The following is a 19,442-nucleotide window of genomic DNA, read 5'->3' on the forward strand; positions in this document are numbered from 1 at the left end:
CACTGCTACACTGGTGGCCACCACCTCTATACTGGTGGTCATCACCTCTACACTGGTGGCCACCACCTCTATACTGGTGGTCATCACCTCTACACTGATGGCCACCACCTCTACACTGATGGCCATCACCTCTATACTGGTGGCCATCACCTCTACACTGATGTTCACTGTCTCTTCATTGATGGTCATCATCTCTACACTGATGACCGTCACCACCATATTGATGGCCACCACCTCTACCTTGATGGCCACCACCTCTACACTGATGGCCATCACCTCTACATTAACAGTCCTTGTCTCTACACTGGTGGCCAACACCTCTACATTGGTCACCATCACCTCTATACCGGTGGCCACCACCTCTACATCGATGGCCAACATCTCCACAGAGCCCCATCCTGGCTGCAGCTCAGGAGCAGGGATCATCCCAAGCCGATGGCCCGGCAGTTGCAGGGCACATTCCATCACTCCTGGAGCTTTGTGCTTCCCTTCCCTCTTCCCAGCCATCCACATAAACACCCATTCAATTAGAGAGGTGATGAATGCCAGACCCTGGGAAGTTCATTCCTTGCCGGGATATGGATTTATGGGGAAGCAGCTCAGATACCATGGTGACAGTCAGCACTACAGACCCAGGGGAGACACTGGAGAAGAGAGCGAGGTGGGGAATTAATAAAAAATGCTTTAATATAAAAATACCTCTGCTCCCAGGTTACATCTGTGCTGGAGGAAAGACACGGCAAAGGATGCTTGGATGCTCCCACGTTCCCCAGCAGTTTACCCACTGTGAGGTTTTTCGTGGAAAAAGGACCCTTTGGGGAATGTTAAGAAAGAAGCAGCAACAGGAACCACTGAGCCGGGACTTATTTGATTTCATTTGAGCAGGACCAGAGAGGGAAAGAAGGAGCTCTGCACATTCTGGCACGTTCCTGACTTATTTGGGAAGTTTTCCAGCTGTTCCCATATATTGGCTTGTTTTTCTCTTTTCCTGGTGTTTAGCAGCAGTGCTTTAGAAACTCCACAGCTCCCGAGGTGTTTCACAAAATGGAAAATTGAACAAGAATGGAAGAGCAGCAAAGGGAGAAGTGCAGGTTCATTTTCATCCCCAGGCTTTGTTTTCCTCTAAATGGATAAGGAATTTCACCCCCTTCACTCCCTGCCAATGCCAGAGTGAGCAGAGCAGAGCAGTGGCAGCATCCAGCCTGAGATTCCCGAGCCCTCTGCATCCAAACACCATAACCATGACCAGGGAGGGAAAATTAGGATATTAGGGAGAATTTCTTCACTGCCAGAGTTGTCAAGCCCTGGCACATCCCTGGAGGATTTAAAAGATGTGTGGATGTGGCACTTGGGGATACTGGGCAGTGGTGGCCTTGGCAGTGCTGGGAGAATGGTTGGAATTGACAATCTTAAGGACCTTTTCCAATCTAAATGATTCTGTGGTTTTACAGAAGCAGCAGCAAAAAGCTTGGTGGCAACTCAGGGCCATGAAAGGCATGACCTGGGCACCAGCATCCAGCAGATTCTGGCCTCTCCATGTTGGAAATCCTCATTCCATCTAACTCCATTCCAATTGAACCCAAAGTAGGGGTTGGGAAATTGAATCCCCTGGTTTTCCAATGGGAAACCAGGGGATTCAATTCCTGCCACTTCCAGCAGAGCCCACGTCCCCAGCCCAGAGATGTGAGACACTCCTCTCCTCATGGAGGAGCCTCTGCAGAGCCAAACCAGCAGCAGGGAACAGAAAAGCCCTGGAGAGCCGACGCTCCCCTCATCCCCTATCTCCTGCCGATGGAAGCACCGGCTGCTGATGGATATTACTTAGGCAGCAGAATTTTCCTGCCGGCAGCTGGCACGCGAGATAACTACAGCCAAACCACAAGGGCTGCAGCAGGAGGAGGAGGAGGAGGAGGAAAAGGAGGAGGAGGGGGATCAGCCTCCCCGAAAAGTAGCTCCAACTCCATCGCCGCTTCGGAAAATAACAAGTTCTTTGGAAAAAGCCAACTCCATGCATTTTTATTTGGAGGAAATAGAGGAGACGAGCTCTTCTCCAGCTGCAGGGAGAAGAGCTCGGAGCCAGGTGAATGCAAAGCAGCCCCTGGGGCTTAGCTAAAGCCAGGCTTGCAAACAAGTCATCCGAAAAAACTCCATGCTCCAGGTGCCTTTGGAAAAGACGCGCTCGGAATGGGCTCTGAGAGGGAGGGTTGGGAGCACAGGGAAGAGTGGAGGCGCCTCGACCTCCTTGTCTTTGATATATTCCCTGCAACCTGCTCCTCCTGCTGTTTTCAACTTCAGGATGGAAAAGAATGTTGTTTTAAAATCCTTTTGGGGAAAAGGAAAGAAACTTTGGATTGAGCCGGCTGCTTCACTGGAACTCAGCTCCACTTTGGAACAGTGATAATAAGAATTATTATTAATGAAAAGTTAATGCTGGTGTCACAGGAAGGATCTGTTTCTTTGGCTAGGCAGGGTGCCAGCACATCGATCCCACACAGGCAGCCCTGCTTGATCCCAAAGAGGATCCCAGGCATTGAGGGTGCTCAGAAAAAATCAGGAATGATGCTGGGATGTCACTCAACAGGGACAGGAAGAGCTGGCACAAGCAGCAGGTCTTTTTGGGACCATCTCTCGGCAGGGCACTTAATCAAAGGCATTTCCTTAAATCCCTTCCTCTCCAGCAAAGTGAATCCCACTGTGTTTAGCACTTTCCTGGAGAAATCAGGGCCAAAATAGCAATATTTCCCTGGCATTTGGAAACACTCTTAAAACACAAAGGACAACTTTCCCCTGGAGCATCCTCCACTAAAGGAGCAGCCGCCGGTGGGGATTTGGTGCTCCAGCAGGCAAGGAAAGCTCAGCCAGCCCTGATGTTTCCACATCAAACACAGAGGATCAAGCTGCTGCTTTTCCCCATTCCCAACCATCTCTTGGCTCGGGATATTCCAGGCTCCTCCCCGAGCTGCTGTCTGCAGGCGGAAGATATATCCAGGTTTAATGTGTGTATTTATCCCCGTATTGACTTTGCTGTTGTCAGTGGTTATCAAGATTTATCCAGCCTGATGGCCTCGTATCGATCGGGAGGAGCGAATTCCCACGGGTCAATCCATTCTGATCCAGCGCCTGGCATGAAGTCGATCCCTATTTATTATATGATAGACGAGCTCCATTATTTACCTGCCAGGGAAGGGAATGCTGCAGAAAAGTAGGAAGAGGAAAAAAAAAACCAACAGAGGCAGAGCAGGATGTTCTGGATCCCAGAGTGGGTGTTTGAACATGGATGGGGTGTGAGGAGGTGGGAATCCATGGCTTCCCTTCCCAAAATACACCCAGGAATGGGGAGAGAAGGGCAGGACCTGCAAGGCACCTTGGAAATGCTCCAGGATCAGAGAATCATGGAATGGTTTGGGTGGGAAGGGATGCTAAAGATGATCTCATCCCACCCCTGCCATGGGCAGGGACACCTTCCACTATCCCAGGCTGCTCCAAGCCCTGTCCAACCTGGCCTTGGACACTTCCAGGGGTGAGACAGCTCGTGCCAAACCCTCACAGGGAAGAATCTCTTCCCAAAACCCTGTCTAATCCTGCCCTCTGTCCATGGGAAGCCATTCCCTGTGTCCTGCCAATGGATGGTGACAACTCTGTGCTTCTCACTGAGCAGGACTTAGAGCTTTTCCTTAAATTCCCAGCAAAGGAAGGAAGGCGGGGAGGATTCCTTTTAAGCCCACTGAGGAGCAAAATCCAGTTTCATAGAATCCTGGAATGGTTTGGGTTGGAAGGAACCATAAAGGCTCTCTCACTCCAACCCCTGCCAGGGGCAGTGATGCCACTCAGGTTGCTCAGCGCTCCATCCCACCTGGCCTTGTTGTTCCTTCCATTTATTGCTCCTTAAATCACCAAGGGACAATCTGGATCCCTGGAGGGAACAGGAAAAACACCAGGGAGCATCCACAGGGAAAATCCAGACCCCCCGATCTGTTCCATCTGAAGTGCCATGGTTTCCACCTTTCCCCTTTCCTCCCATCCTTCAGATCAGGTTAAATATCCCCAACTCCCTGAGCATTAAGATTTACAAGCCCCAAATCCTTCCCAGCTGGGCTGTGCCTGTAAATGTCAGGAGATCTGGCACTGGGAGAAGCTCAGAAGAGCTGAGAGTTTAAAGCTGAGCTTTGTCCAGAGCTTTTCCATGCCCAAAGGAACAGGGTGCAGGGATGGGAGAGCAGCCCTTGTGAGGGGCTTGTTCTGTCCAGCAGCAGAGCCAAACATTAAATATTGGCAAAATCTATTATAAAATCAAAATAAACCCCAATATTTAGTCCGTGCACAAAAGTTATCCATGAATAAACAGCTGAAGTGCCTTGGATATTCTTCTCATCCCTTGCTCTCACACCTTCCCTATTAATTAGTGCCAGGGAACATGTTCCTGCCATTAAAACCTGCTTTCCACAGAGAAAAAGGAGCAAACTCTCATTTCATCTTCAATATCTCACATAAAGACAAAGAATGGGTTGATCTCCATCCCCCCACCTCCAGCAGCTCCAGGGAAGGGTTGAGGAGCTGCTCCCTCTCCAGCAGAAACATTCCAAGTTCCTCTGCACCAAAGGCACCTTCGACAAATTAATTCTCTTTACACAGTTCTGCCAAGGTCAGGCTTAATTCCTAATGTTCCTCCATGTTCTCCTTGGTTTTCCCAGCAGGGACATAAATCAAGGCCACATGGCCCCAGTGGCATCACCAGTGGCACCCTGCAAAGCTGAAGTCACCCTGGAGTGACATGAGAGGGGTCAAGGCCCAGCCTGGAGCATCCCAGGGAGCAAATCCCAGGCTCTTTGATCCACGTTGGAGCTTTGCACTAAACCCCAAGGAATCTTGGAAAAACAGCACCAAATCCCCCTCACAAAGCAGTGGGAACTCTAAGCCCAGGCAAACTCCAGCTCAAACCTTTTCCCAAACTGGATAACCTCACTCCCTTCTCCCAGACAACATTCCCACACAACAGGAGCCATCCCAGCAGCTGCACCCAGCATGCTGATCCCTCTACCATCACAGACCTGAAGAGCACCTGGAGCCTTGGGAACGATCAATAAACATCCAAATCCCTCTTTTTTTCCCCAGGAGGAGCACCCAGAACCCCAAAATGTGGGAGTTTCTGCTTTCATGGGTGGCTGGAGCCATTTTAGCAGGATTAGGAAAGGACTTTGCCCTCAGAAGGACCCCCTGGGTGGCTGAGGCTTTAGGACCAGGAGCCCCAAGGAGCTGAGTTTCCCCAGGCCTGGCTTTGTCTCATTCCCCACCAGGAAAACCAATTCATTATTCCAGCAAACAGGGAGTTTTTCCAGCCCTTTCATTCCCATGCAGCTGAGGACTTCGCTGCCGTTTCCTGCCATCCATGAAGCAGCGCTCAAAGCACCAAGGCTCGCGCCCTCTCCTGCTCCACACTAATTAAGATGGATGTTAATTGTCCCCAGCGCTCATTACCCAAGAGAAAACCCATTAGCAGCTCTGATGGAAGCATTTCTTGGAGTCACCACCTCCCACTGCCGAAAAAGGTTGGATTCCTGCTTTTCCATCGCACTCAGAGACAAGTCAGGAATCATGGAATGGGTTGGGTGGAAAGGACCTTAAAGTCCATCCAGTTCCAGGGATATCTTCCACTATCCCAGGCTGCTCCAAGCCCCACCCAACTGGCCTGGGACACTGCCAGGGATCCAGGGGCAGCCACAGCTTCTCTGGGAATTCCATCCCAGCCCCTCCCCACCCTCCCAGGGAACAATTCCTTCCCAATATCCCATCCATCCCTGCCCTCTGGCAGTGGGAAGCCATTCCCTGTGTCCTGTCCCTCCAGCCCTTGTCCCTCTCCAGCTCTCCTGGAGCCCCTTTAGGCACTGGAAAGCACTCTGAGCTCTCCCCAGAGCCTTTTCCAGCCTCAATCCCACTGTTTTTATCATGGATGAAAGTATTAAACAGCACTGATCCCATTTGTCCATAAAAATGGTTAATGTAGGGAGAATCAGGTTATTAACCCACAGCACCACATCCTCATCAAGCCTTTGCCTCAGTTTCCCCTTCCATCTTTCCCCTGTGGGCCGTGCTGTTTGGATGGGGAGATTTCTTTCTGCTAATGAGACGATCCCTGAATATCACAGGCAATCAGGAAGGAAAACGTCGGGATGGGGAAAAGTAAAAATAAACCCTGCTATAAATAACCCCCTTCCGGCAGCGCCGGTGGCACGACGTGGTGAAGCCCCTTCCCAGGGACACACAGCTGCTTCCAGACGTGCAGGGAAACGGAGATTTCTGTCACAGCTCCAAGGAATTGCTGGGATTTTGTGGAAAAAACGGCCTCGAGTGGCCACTTGTGGGCTCCCAGAAGAATAGGGGCCTTTTCCACTCCCAGCCAGTCCTGCCCTGGGAATGGGCATGGGAAGGGGAGGAAATGCAGACATCCTGGGTTTGTAGCTGTTATCCCCTCGGGCAGCTGGGGTTGATTTTCCCCCACTCCAAGCAAAGCCTGGTTTAAAGTTATTCCCATAAACACATGGGGAGAACTTGAGTCCCTTTGGGAAAGTCCTGTTTGAAGAGCAATGCTCCCTCAGTGCCACCTCCCGCACCATTCCCAATATCCTACACCATTCCTGGTATCCTTACCCCTTCCCATCCAGGCCACATTGTCCTCTTCCCAGCCTCATTCCCTACAATACCAGAGCAGCAGCTCCCATGGCAGAGAAGCCCCCAGGGCTGATATATCCCTTAGGAAAATCCTGGAACATGGATGAGACAAAGATCTCCAGGTGGTAAAAAGACTTCTCCCCACAGGGGACTTTCAGAGATGTTGCAAAAATGTTCAGCCAAGGGACAGACCAGAGCAGGAGTCCAGGCAGGTGGGGAAGGAAGCCTCCTTGGATATAGGGATTGGATCAGATAGAAGGGAAGGTTTTCCACATGAGGGACATGAGGCCCTGGCACAGAGAATCTCTGGCTGCTCCTGGATCCCTGGAAGTGTCCAGGGCCAGGCTGGACAGGGCTTGGGGCAACCGGGGCTAGTGGAAAGTGTCCCTGCCCATGGCAGAGACTCAGACTGGATTAACTTCAAGGTCCCTTCCAAACCAAACCATCTCAAAATCCTACAGTTCCTGTGCTGTCACAGAGGAACAGCAGAACAGAACCTGACAGGAAGCTTCCAAGCAGGAAAATTGTGTCTGGAAGTTCCCTCCAGGCTATGGGATATGTAGTCACACAGTCCTGGCCTTCCCAAAAACCCTCTCAGAGTGAGCTGAGCCCCATTGGTTTTCCTGCACCCCAGAAATCCCAGCAGGAGAAACCAAACAGGTTTCCAGTTGCAATTGTAAAACTCCCATGGAATCATGGAATGGTTTGGGTGGGAAGGGACATTAAAGCTCATCCAGTGCCACCCCCTGCCATGGTCAGGGACACCTTCCACTGTCCCAGGCTGCTCCAAGCCTCATCCAACCTGGCCTTGGACACTTCCAGGGATCCAGGGGCAGCCACAGCTTCTCTGGGAATTCCATCCCAGGGCCTCCCCACTCTCACAGGGAACAATTCCTCCCCAGTATCCCATCTAACCCTACTCTCCTTTGGTTTAAAGCTGAATTTGGTTCAACTTTGGAAGGATGCAGATAAAAGTATCTTGTAGGAAAAACCAAACACTGCCTGGAGATGTTGCAGGCTTGGATTGTACTTTGGGCAATTAAATAAATTTATATTTTGACCTTAAAAAACAGGTCCAAGTGCAGCTGGGAGAGGAACAGGATGAGCAGAGCTCCACATTCCTCATATTAATTCACCAGGACGCCGCAGCACACGGATTGATTTTGTCCAGCTGTCAAAAATGGCACCTTTCTGCTTTTACAGAAAAACACATTAGAATGGAAAATAGAAGGGAAAACATGCCATGGCTCAAAAAAAAACAAAATTAAAAAATCAAGGGATACATTTCCCAGGTTTTGCTATTGAATTGCGCTGAAAAGCTGAGCAAACAGAGGCTGCAAAGGGATCAGGGAGCGGGATGGAGACGCCGCCTTTTCCTTTGGGAACACGGTGTAACACACGGATGGGGGCTCTGACTCATCCATCAATACATGTGTTTGCACACTTCTCCAAAAGCTTTTGGCCTGGAGCTACCCAATAGATGGAAATGCTGCGGAATTTTCCCCAGATGGCTCATTTTTGGGCCTGAACAAAAGGCATCGTTTTTCCAGTCGCCAGCTGGGGAGAGCTGGCTTTGGAGTCACCCTGACTCCAGAGGAAGCAACTCCCAAGGCAAACACCATCCATGAACCCACTGGAGCAGGGAGAGAGGGATGGGGTGTCACAAAGTTGGGTGGAAATCCTTTTGTTTTGGGCAAAGAGGGAGCAGAGCACCTGCAGAGTCACCCCATCTGGGATCAGGGACTGGGAGGTGCCACTTTCAAGGGAAAACTGGGAACATTAGGAAAAGATGATGCAATATTTCATCACTAATGGCTCTTGGAAGTGGTGCCATTCCATTGCTTTTTGAAACGCTGCCAGGAGGAAAATTCAACCTCACCTTGGGGAAACTTCTCCGGGAGAAAGGAACCTGGGATGGGATGAAAAGTGGGATTGTGTCAAGCCCTGTGGCTGAATGCGTGGTCTGGAGGTGAAGGAAACCACAGAATTCCCAGGAATAAATGCATTTCCCATGACAACAGCTGCTCTGAGAGCAGTTACAGCCTCTTTGCCTCCAGGCCAGCTGGGAATTTTTGCCCACCCTTGAATGGATTACACTGGGAAGCTCAGTGCTACATTTCCCACTGGGAATGTGGGTGAGAGCAGGTATTTGGGAATGCCTTGAGACCAAGGCAGCTGTGGAGGTGTTGGATGGTTTGGGAGGCCCCAAATCCCAATTTGGTCCCCAGAAAGCTGCAAAGAGTGCTTTCTAATGCCTAAAGAGGCTCCAGGAGAGCTGGAGAGGGACAAGGGCTGGAGGGACTGGACACAGGGAATGGCTTCCCACTGCCAGAGGGCAGGGATGGATGGGATATTGGGAAGGAATTGTTCCCTGGGAGGGTGGAGAGGGGCTGGGATGGAATTCCCAGAGAAGCTGTGGCTGCCCCTGGATCCCTGGAAGTGTCCAAGCCTGGGTTGGACAGCACTTGGAGCAGCCTGGGATAGTGGAAGTTGTCCCTGGCCATGGCAGGGGGTTGAACAGGATGGGCTTTCAGGTCTTTTCCACCCAAAGCATCCCATGATTCCGTGATGCTTCCTGCCCATGGATAAACCAAACCATTCCTGTCTGGAGCTCCATTCCTATGGAAGAATGACCTTCCTGGAAACACTTTTGGATTGACTCTTTCCTCAAACCACAGCACATGGAGAACATCCCTTCCTTAGGGCAGGAAACTCAACCCAACAACTCCGCTGGACCACAGGAAACAAAACAATGGGAAAACCAAATTTTTGGCCAGGAGAAACAAACAATCAGACAAGAGAAAAACCACTCCAACCTGGTGATGATGGCGAGGTGGGGAGGGCTCATGCAGGCCCCCATGAAGAGCACCACGTTCTCGTGCCGCGTCTGCCGGTAGGCCATGACCTCCCTCTTGAAGGCCTTGAGCTGGTCCTCGTTGTCGCGCTCGATGTCGATGAGGCGGATGGCCACCTCGCCGTGCCAGCGCCCGTGGAACACCTGCCCGAAGCGCCCCTTCCCGATCAGCTCCCCGATCTCCAGCTGCTCGAAGGGGATGTCCCACTCCTGCAGGAAGATGCTGGTCTGGCTGGCCTTGCGCGGGAAGTTGCGGGCGGAGAGGAGCGAGAGGTTCATCTCCTCGAAGTCGTCCTCGGACTCCTGCATCTCCTCGGCGCCTTCTTCGTTCTGCGGCGGGCAGAGGGTGTTGGGAGCAATGAAACAGGGAAAAAGGGGTGGGAAAAAACCCCACTGATCCAACTCAGACCCAGAGGAACCAGGCTGGCGCCTTCCAAAGCCAACAGGGCTGCCCCCTTCTACACAAAGTCAGTGGAATCCCAGATTTTCATAGAATCATGGAATCCTTCAGGTTGGAAAAGCCCTCTGAGATCAACTCCAGCCATTCCCCAGCACAACCAAGGCCACCACTAACCCATGTCCCCAAGTGCCACATCCACAGGGATCTCAAATCCCTGGAGGGATGGGACCTCCACCACTGTCCCATGGAGCCATTTATTTACCCTGGGGTTTAATTTAGGATTGTGACCCATCAGATAATTTAACTAATTAGTCTGAAAACAGTTTCATCCTCCCCTGGCCGAGCTGTGCTCTGTTAATTCCCATTATTCCCACCCTGGCACTCTCTGGTCAGCATTTCCAGACACCCTGATGGTCCTTTTATCCTTCCTGTAGGATTTACATCATCCTTTAAAAGCTCCATCCTCATCCTGCCTCTCCCCCTCCTTCCCTTCCACCACATTCTTAACTATCCTAAAAAAGCTCATTGAATTCCAAACTCAGAGCCCAGGAGGGTCTCTCTCCACGGGGTGGGGACACGGATGCCTGGCCTTTAATTCAATTATCAGCAACTCCACTGCACAGATGGGAAACTTCTCCATTTCCGAGGAAATGTGCCCCAAGGCATCCCTAAAACCAAGGCCCATTAAGCACAGGAGCTGTCTCACCTCCGAGGTGGGCTCCACTTCAATTTGAAGCAATGGGTTTCCTTCCAGGCTGTGAAAAGAATTAAGGAATCAACACCATGGAAAAACACCGGGATTTGGGGAGCAGTTCTGCTTCCTGCACCAGAAGTAAAGGGATCAGGGTGGAGAAGGTGTCACTAACCCGGGGTAGGGGACAGATTTACCCCACACAGATTCTGGGGCACATCCTTGAAGTATTTTCAGGGATTGCTAAGATTTCTTCCCAACCAGAAAAAGCGAAAGTGCAGAAGGAAAGAAAAGTAAAGGAGTTTTTCAATTATTTTGGAGAAGTGGAGGGTTCAAAGACCCCCTCCCTGCAGTAAAGCCCCCAAATCTGACTGGTTTTCCAGTTCTTTTCCTTCCCTGATTCCTCAGCTCCTCCCACCATCAGGTCCGTGACCAGGGTCTTGTTGCCCCTGAGAATTAGCAGGGAATTAGGGAAGTTCTGAATGAGAGATCAGCTGGAACAGCTCAGGTGCTTTCAAACACCATATAAATATATTACCAATTATTATTATCAACAACATAAATAACAACATCGCTTCCTGGGGGAATTCCACTCCCCAGGCCATTCCACAGGCAATCCCATGAGTCCTACCCCATTCCACAGCCACTAAAGAGCTGTAAATCCCAGGATCCCATGCAAAAGGAGTCAATCCTGATATTTGGAGCAGCCCAGGTGGCTGCAGAGCATCTCCATGGATGGGTGGTTTGCAGGAGCAGTTGGCTCCTCCTGCCTCATCACTATCCCAGGCATGAATTCCTGCCTCCCGAGGATCTGGACTGGAGGCTGCTGCTCAACCTCAGCAGCTCCCATGGGATGTTTTCACCCCGGGATGGGAGTGGGAAGATGGGAATCACAGATTTGGCATATTGGAAGCTATTCCCCCCAAAATCCTGCCAGTCCTATGGCTGACACCTTTGGGCAGGGGAGGAAAGAAATGAAAGGCTTTGACTTCACCATTTTTCCATAAATTCCCAGGCGACAGGAGCTCCATGTGTTGCTCTCCATTCTAAGGGAGTTTGGTCACAAACTGGGGCTGGTCTTGATCCCTTAAACCCCTGGCTTGTAAAATCCTTCAAAAATAGCCTTCATGAAAGGATCAGCAAGAGACCAGCAGTGCAATGTCGCTATTGGAGCAGCACAGGCACCAGGACATCAGGGAATGATGGATTCGGATTCCCTGCTGGGGAGGGATGGTTCCAACACTGATTGGACTCTGCTTTTCCCAACTTTCAGCCTCACGTTTATTGGACTTGAAAATATCAGAGGTGGTAAAGGTATCCTGGTTATCTGTTTATAATTTAATTATAATTTAATTGATCCCTTAGGCTTTGGTGGTTTGAAGTGAAATACATTTTTTTTTCCAGCAATGAAGAGCTGTGGGTTATAAATGAAGCTTCCAGAGGGCTGGGGTCTCACCAGGACCACCTGAGCCCCCACAGGCAGGGGAGCAGCCATGGGTGCCTGGAGAGGGATGAGGGAAGGGAAGGGAAGGGAAGGGAAGGGAAGGGAAGGGAAGGGAAGGGAAGGGAAGGGGGAAGGGAAGGGGGAAGGGAAGGGGGAAGGGAAGGGGGAAGGGAAGGGGGAAGGGAAGGGGGAAGGGAAGGGGAAGGGAAGGGAAGGGAAGGGAAGGAAGGGAAGGGAAGGGAAGGGAAGGGAAGGGAAGGGAAGGGAAGGGAAGGGAAGGGAAGGGAAGGGAAGGGAAGGGAAGGGAAGGGAAGGGAAGGGAAGGGAAGGGAAGGGAAGGGAAGGGAAGGGAAGGGGGAGCCACTCACATGGGGTTGGAGGTGACAGGGTGCAGGACGACCTGCGGCGCTCGGGTCGGCGTCTCTGGCACCACATCTGGGGACAAGAGAGGGAGTCAGAGAGGTCTGGGAAGCTCCCAAGGGAGTTAAATCCCACTGGAAACATCCCTTCACCCCCAGGTCAAATTTAGTGACACCCTGAGTAGGGCTGGGTGTCACTTAGGGCCACCCAGCTCTGCAGCATTGTCACAGCCCTGAGTTTGAGGAGAAATCCCACCCCAGCACAACCTTCCCGGCACAAATCCAGGAGTTAGGAGAGCCAGCCGTGCACCCAACCCCACCAGGAGAAATCCCAGCATCCCACGTTACAGGAGAGCCTTACCTGGGAAAATGAACTGCTGCTTGTACTTGTAGTAATGGGAAGCTGGGAGAGAGAAAAAAATAGGTTCAACATCGACTTGCAGAGCTGGAAAAGCTCCAACCTGTGCCCAGTCCTGCACCAGGAAACCTCAACCCCCAGCTGTGTGATGCTCCCCAGTGTGATCCAACCTCTCCCACTTCCATATCCCCCTGTGGAATAGTCCATATTCCAAAATGGTACATTGCTTTCCCAGGCCAAAAAATTAAGGCCTTTGCAGGATTATAACTTGATTTTCCCCCCATCATCTGCTCTTCTACACCATTTGGAGAATGTTAGTGTGACCCATGAAGTCACTGGTGGGATTTGGACTTCTTTTTCCAGAAAAAGCCTCATGGGGGGTGAAACACTGGTCCTCAACCAGAATTTGGGAATCTCTTGGCATGGAGACACCAAGGGATGGATTTACAACTGCTGCCCATTTTGGCCCAATTCTGCCCTTTTTTGCCTTGTTTTGGAGCTGTGTCCTTCCTGGAGGCAGTTCCAGAGGCTGCTGTCCAAAGGCAGAGCTCAAAGAGCCTCCAGGTGGTGGGATTGGCTCCCATCTCCTGCCCAGGGATTGATCCCACTCCACATGGATCACATCCATGACCTGATCATCACATCCACGACCTGGATGCGATGAGGACAGAGCTGCTGAGGCCACCAGAGCTTGGCCAGCTCAAAAGTCACCTTCTTATCTCCAAGACCCCCAAGGGTCATCCCTCAGCTTCCCCTCTCCAGCCTGGAGACCCCAAAGTCTGACCTCAGCCCTGCAGCAGGACCTGAGCCAACATCAAAGGAGCCCTGAAGGTAATTCCGGCAGGAGAAGGTCACAATGTCACCATTTCCAAGCTCAAATCCTAATCCCTGAGATGAGCATCTTGATGGGATGAACCACAGAAAACCTCCCGGCTGGGAAGTTGAAAGCAGGGTAAGTCCTGTGTGGATCCCATTCTGCTCCTGACGGGAATGAAGCAGGGAGCAAACATCCCCCAGAGCTGCTCCATCTCTGCCGGCCGGGAATGTGTTCCAAGTCCCCAAAGGGGGGTTAACTCCGTGGTTTCAGCTTTCAACCACATGAAATAATGTCCCAAAGAGCCCCACAGGGAAGTGTCTGCTCCAGAAGTGACAAATGATGGGTCTGGATCCCCCCAGAGCCAAGCCCAGGGCTGTCCCAGCAGATGGATTGGGATGCTGAGCCTGGCTATCCCACTGCCAAGATGTTGGGATGCTCCAACTCTGGAAGGACTCCTTGGGCTGGGTCACACCAGCACGGAACTCCTTCCATGTCCCCCCAGAACCTGGAGGCTCCAGGGCTGTGCCTGGTGGGATCCTGACCCACCAGATGGGTCACACCATTCCTGGGGTGCTCAGGGCTTCTTCCCAGCTCCTCTGCTGTCCTTCTCTCACCATTCTGGGATCCTGCCTGAATTCCCGGCACTCCAAAGGGCTGTCACCTCTCTGGGAACACGAGGACACGTTGGCTCATTGCTGGGGTTATTCCCAGCTTTTGGAAGTGTTTGGTGTTGTGGTGATGGATTCTGCCAGGCAACTTCCTCCTCATCTCCCTCCTCCTCCTCTTCCCCTCTTCCTGAAGGCTGCTCGGGATGGAAGCACCACCATGGAGCATGGAGATGCCATGTGGTTTCTCTGGAGAAGTCATCCTGATCCTCATTCCTGCCACCCCAGTTCCTTAATCCTGGGGTTTTGGGGGTACAGGAGGGACCCCAACCTTCCAGCTGCTTCAGCAAAGAGGTCACAGACCAAGCAGGTTCACCAGGACAGCCAGGAGTGCTTCAGCATCCTCTCCCGTCACCAGATGTTTTTTGGGAGCAGCTGGACACACTTCCAGGAGTGATGCTGAGCTGTTCCCCTCCTGGAAGGGACATTTCCTGGAGCAGCAGGACATCCCAAAGGAATGCAGACACACTGGGACAGCTTTTGGTACATCTTCAGCCCAGGAGGAGCTTTTTGGGTTATTTTCTGTAACTTCTGCATCCTGCAGCCACCAGGATGTCACTGCCTCTCCCACCATCCCTGAAGAGATGGAGCTCCAGGAGCAGATGGATCCCAGCCCAGATTCCATGGGACAAGCCATGTCAGAACCATGAATCCCCAGAATCATCTGGCACCCCACACCTGCTGCCAACAAGCCTATTGGGGATCCATCACCCCACAACCACAGTGGGGTCACCCCAATCTGCCCTCACAGAGGGGTAAGCCCTGGTTTCTGTTTGGAGTTGTTTCCATGCAAAATGCCATGGAAAATCCATGCCTGGACAGCTTTTGCAGCCTCAGGAGCAGTAGAAGTCATGCAGGCTCCAACCCTGGACTTTTCCAAGACTGGACCAAACCTTGGGACCTGCCTCTTCTTTAAGCAGGAGGTTTGGCCCAACCTGAATTATCCTAAACTCAGCTTTCCTCCCCGTTCCTACTTCCACCTTTTCCCCATTCCCAGCAAGGGAATTACGTGGAATTCCTCTGTGGCTAGCACAGGTCATTCCAATGAAAATCTTTTCCTGTGTTTTGTAAACAAAGATAAAGTTTGGATGTTCTTAAAAACAGTGTCTCGAGATTTGGACAGTTCAGGCCTGGCCAATCAGGCCTAGGGGGAGGTTTCTGACTGACCAATCTGAGTGACCTCTGAAAAATCTATATAAGTTGGAATCAAATAATAAAAGCTCTTTTTTTATGCCACACTGAGAATCCGGGTCTTTTTCTCTGCTAGCGGCTCAACAGCAACACTCCTCCTCATCCCAAGGGCACCCCAGGACACAAATCCACCTCCAGGAAGGTGTGGAGTGGTGGTACCTGGCAGGTTGAACTGCTTCTGCTGGCGCGGGCACTGCGGGGATGGGTGCAGTGGGGACGGAGGGGTGGCGCTGGGGGGCAGCGGCGGCGCTGGCGAGGACGGCGTGGAGGACGTGGTGGACGAGGGGTTGCTGCTGGAATCTGGCTGGTAGGGCACCGGGATGTGGTCCTGAGGGACACAGGGAAAGAGGGAAAAGAGAGGAGCTGGTGAGGGTAGCGCTGGGTGACGCCAACGTGAGGTGCAAGGGACAACAGGTGACAAGTGACAGTCCCCTGGGTCACCCCGAGCATTTTATTCCAGGAGTCTAGAAAACACCCAGAGCTTTTCCCAGAGCTGTTTGTATTCCCCAAGGCCATTTCCCACCATAAACTGGCTCCTTTGCCACCCTCACCCCCAGCCGAGGATCCCCAGATCTTCTGGCTCTGCAGAGCTGTGGCCACTGAGACCAGAATTGGGGCCACAGGCCTGGGGCTTTGCTTTGGGGACAACAAGGACCTGGCAGCTCCTGCTGAGCTCCTTGGAGCCAAACCCAGGGCGTTGCTCGGAGCAGAGGGATCTGGAAGGATCATCCAATGCATCCCAAAATATTCCTCACCATTCCCTCACTCTTCCCCAGCAAAGCCAGCAGTTTTGGGTGCACATTGGGATGGGTGGGAAGGAACCACCCAAGAGCCAATGGAGAACCTGCTTGGATATCTTGGATCCAAAAAGGAAAATCAAGGCTGGGATTTCCCCCTTTGCTGCAGCTTGGAGCCACTGAAGAGGGTCTGAGCAGTGCTGAGTATTCCCATCCCCATGGAATTCCCCTCCAAGGTTAAAACATCTGCACCAGCCTTCCCCAGCAAGTAATTTTGTCTTAATTCATTAATTTCTAAATGGGCTGGGCTTTCCAGGAAGCCCATGTTGGTCATCATTCCATGCTCAACAATCTTGGTCAGGTAAATTATTTTTGAAGCAACCAGTGAAGGTCACAACAGTGAGATTTAATGGGGGGTTGGAACTAGAGGATCCTCAAGGTCTCCTCCAACCCAGGCCATTCCATGATTTTATTTAGGACATTTCTAAAGAAATGCTTTTAGAAACACCAAAGGAAGAAGGGGTCCAGCTGAAAAAAGGACATTTATAGGGGAAATTTCAACCTGAATGGGAGTGCTCAGGTCAAAAAAAAAACCACCCAACAACAAAACCAGAGCAAATCCCTGCACCGGGGAATTCCTGAAGGGATTTAGGTTTAAAATCAGCATCTCCAGAACGTCTTGGTACCCAGACTTTTCCAAGAGCCAGAAGATGCTGAGGGCTGGAGGAGCTCAGCCAGGCTTTGGGAATTCAGGGTTTTGATGATCCATTCCCCATCACATCAATGATATCCTTTTTTCTGAGCACTTCCAGCCTGCCAACCCCTCACCCAGCCCTTCCTGCAGGGAATTTTCCACTGGAGGCCAGCAGGCTCTAAATTCCATCAGAAGCAGCCCTGTGATGGGTTTATTGTATCAATGCAGAGCAGGAGTGAGCCAGGTGCTCTGGCAGGTCTGGCTTGAGCAGCTTCGCCAGGGACAATCAAATTCCCAGCTTGTTTTATTTGCAGCACTAAATTTGGTATTTATTGAAGTCTCTGCTGGGAGCAGAGACCTCAAAACACCCTAAATTCAGCTTGGACCTGGAGATTGAGAGGTCACAATGGAGCAGGAGGAGGACAGTTTTGAAAGTGCTGATCCCATTTTATTTTTGAGAGAAATAACCTCACTGGATACATGTCCAGAGAAGGAAAGGGAGCTGGGAAGGGGCTGGAGCTCCAGGAGAGGCTGAGGGAACTGGGAAAGGAGCTCAGCCTGGAGCAAAGGAGGCTCAGGGGGACCTTGTGGCTCTGCACAACTGCTGACAGGAGGGGACAGCCAGGGGGGTCAGGCTGTGCTCCAGGGAACAGGGACAGGAGGAGAGGGAACAGCCTCAGGCTGGGCCAGGGAGGGGCAGGTTGGATATTAGGGAACATTCCTTCATGGGAAGGGCTGTCCAGCCCTGGCACAGCTGCCCAGGGCAGTGCTGGAGTCATTTAAAAGCCGAGTGGATGTGGCACTTGGGGACATGGGTCAGTGGTGGCCTTGGCAGTGCTGGGGGAACAACTGAACTCAACTCCCTTCCAAGACCTTTTCCAGCCTAAAGAATCCCACGATGCCACGAAAAGCTGTGGCTGTTTGGGTGCAGGGGGTGGGCAGGAGGGGCTCAGGGCTCACCTTGTTGAGTTTGTTGGTTTTGGGCAGCGTTTGGCTGACGTGCAGATCCGAGTAGCGGGGAGGCTTCCTCAGCGGGTTGTTGATGTCGCAGGGCACCGACTCTGTCCGGACTAACCTTGCTGGATCGGGAAGGGAGAGAGGGAAAAGGGGATGGAGAGGAAGGGAAGAGAGAGGGAAAGACATCAGAGCTCTGCAGGAGCGCTCGGGGTCACCCTGTGCTCGCAAACTGCTCTCCGAAGCGATTCCCGCGGCACTTCCAGCCTGGGATGGCAGCTGAATTTCGGGATCTTCCTGCACCCCCAGCCACAGCCAACCCCCCCACGGTGTGAGGCTGCGGTTTGGGGGTTCAGCAGCTGCCACGGCCCCTCTGTGAGCCACGGCTCGGCCAGCACAGTCCTGTTCCTCGATGGAGCTTTTTGGGGTGAAGGGAAGGAGCCAGCTCAGAACACTCTCAGCAGGGAAATTTTTGGGGCAAAGCCAGCCTGAAGGCTGTGGGGGCTCAGGAGTGGTTTAACTCCAAACCAATGGATTTAAGACTGGGTTTGGGGGGGTTTTTGGAGAGGTGGGGAGTCATTTCAGTGATGCTGAGGCCACCCCAAAGCCATGCTGCTCCTAAACCACACAGCGGGCAGCTCCGGCTCTTGCAACATCACAGCCCTAAATCCCGATTCCTGCCCAAATCCCGCCTGCCCCCGGGACTCTGCCTTCCTGCCGCCCGGGCAGGGTTTGCAGCAGCTCCGAGCCTGACGGGGAGGGGTTTTCAACCGCTTCCACCCAAATTTCCTGCAAGCGAGGGCGTGGGAGGGGTGCAGGCTGTAAAATTGTCCCCTCGAGGTGCCACCAGCACGATCCTTTGCCCCAGGATTAAACCGAGGAGCGGGGTTCGGGAGGGATATTAAACACAAAGAAACAGCTTTAAGAGCTCAAAATGCAAGGCAAGAGCAATCGGCAGCGTTTCCCTCAGGCAGTCGCGGTCCTCTGGCCAGCGAGGGAGCCAAAATCTGGAAGAAAAGAGGTGGGAAGCGCCGCCCCGTCGTCCTGCTGCAAAGTTCTGCCTGTCTCAGGGTGGATTTTAGGCCGGGCTCTCGCTCAGGAGAGCGGGGTAAGGCAGCTCCGAAAGCACCACGAGCATCCGCAGGGCCACGGCCGCGTCCCCGGCGAGGAGACCCCGCATGCACCGGGAGATCTCGGGGTCCCGCATCCGCCCTGAGCTCTCGACAGTAGCAAAAGGCTAAAACCTGGTTGGACTTACCCCGTGCGGTGGGGAATCTGAAAAGAAAAGGAGGCAGGGGGAGGGTGGGTGGAAGTGGTTTGCAATGCAAATCTGCCTCGCCCCGACCGGCTCGTCTCCCTACAAGCGGAAAAAACGGTGGGTAACATTTCCCCAGAGAGCCCAAGCGGTTCGGGAGCCTCCGTCCCGCCGGGGACCCCGCCAGGGGCCGGCTCCCGAATCGCCCGGGGGGCTTTTGAAAGTTTTACCCGCTGGCGACATCCCCGGAGGCACAGCGCGGGGAGGAGAAAGGGCCTTACCTCCGCGGTGGATGATCAGCAGGTGACACGGAGGGGCCTCTTTGGTGCATTTGTTGTGGCACTTGAGCCTGGCAGG

General features: G+C 52.5%; 1 protein-coding gene across 4 annotated transcripts in view; it reads right to left on the minus strand.

Moving 5' to 3' along the window:
* Positions 1-19,442, minus strand: part of KSR2 (kinase suppressor of ras 2) — a 76,905-nt gene that overhangs the window by 18,129 nt on the left and 39,334 nt on the right. For 2 of the 4 annotated variants that reach the window (XM_085076178.1, XM_085076179.1), the window contains exons 8-15: positions 19,367-19,434; positions 19,089-19,187; positions 17,837-17,955; positions 15,605-15,773; positions 12,776-12,817; positions 12,424-12,490; positions 10,627-10,675; positions 9,483-9,850 (exon numbers count right to left, since the gene is read on the minus strand). In XM_085076178.1, the coding sequence (XP_084932304.1) occupies positions 9,483-9,850; positions 10,627-10,675; positions 12,424-12,490; positions 12,776-12,817; positions 15,605-15,773; positions 17,837-17,955; positions 19,089-19,187; positions 19,367-19,434 (981 nt within the window). The remainder of the gene's footprint in view (positions 1-9,482; positions 9,851-10,626; positions 10,676-12,423; positions 12,491-12,775; positions 12,818-15,604; positions 15,774-17,836; positions 17,956-19,088; positions 19,188-19,366; positions 19,435-19,442) is intronic. The other 2 variants (XM_085076180.1, XM_085076181.1) reach the window with 1 other exon arrangement.

The sequence above is a fragment of the Lichenostomus cassidix genome, chromosome 15 (assembly GCF_008360975.1).
Source record: "Lichenostomus cassidix isolate B80296 chromosome 15, HeHo_3.0, whole genome shotgun sequence".
NCBI classification, from domain to species: Eukaryota; Metazoa; Chordata; class Aves; order Passeriformes; family Meliphagidae; genus Lichenostomus; species Lichenostomus cassidix.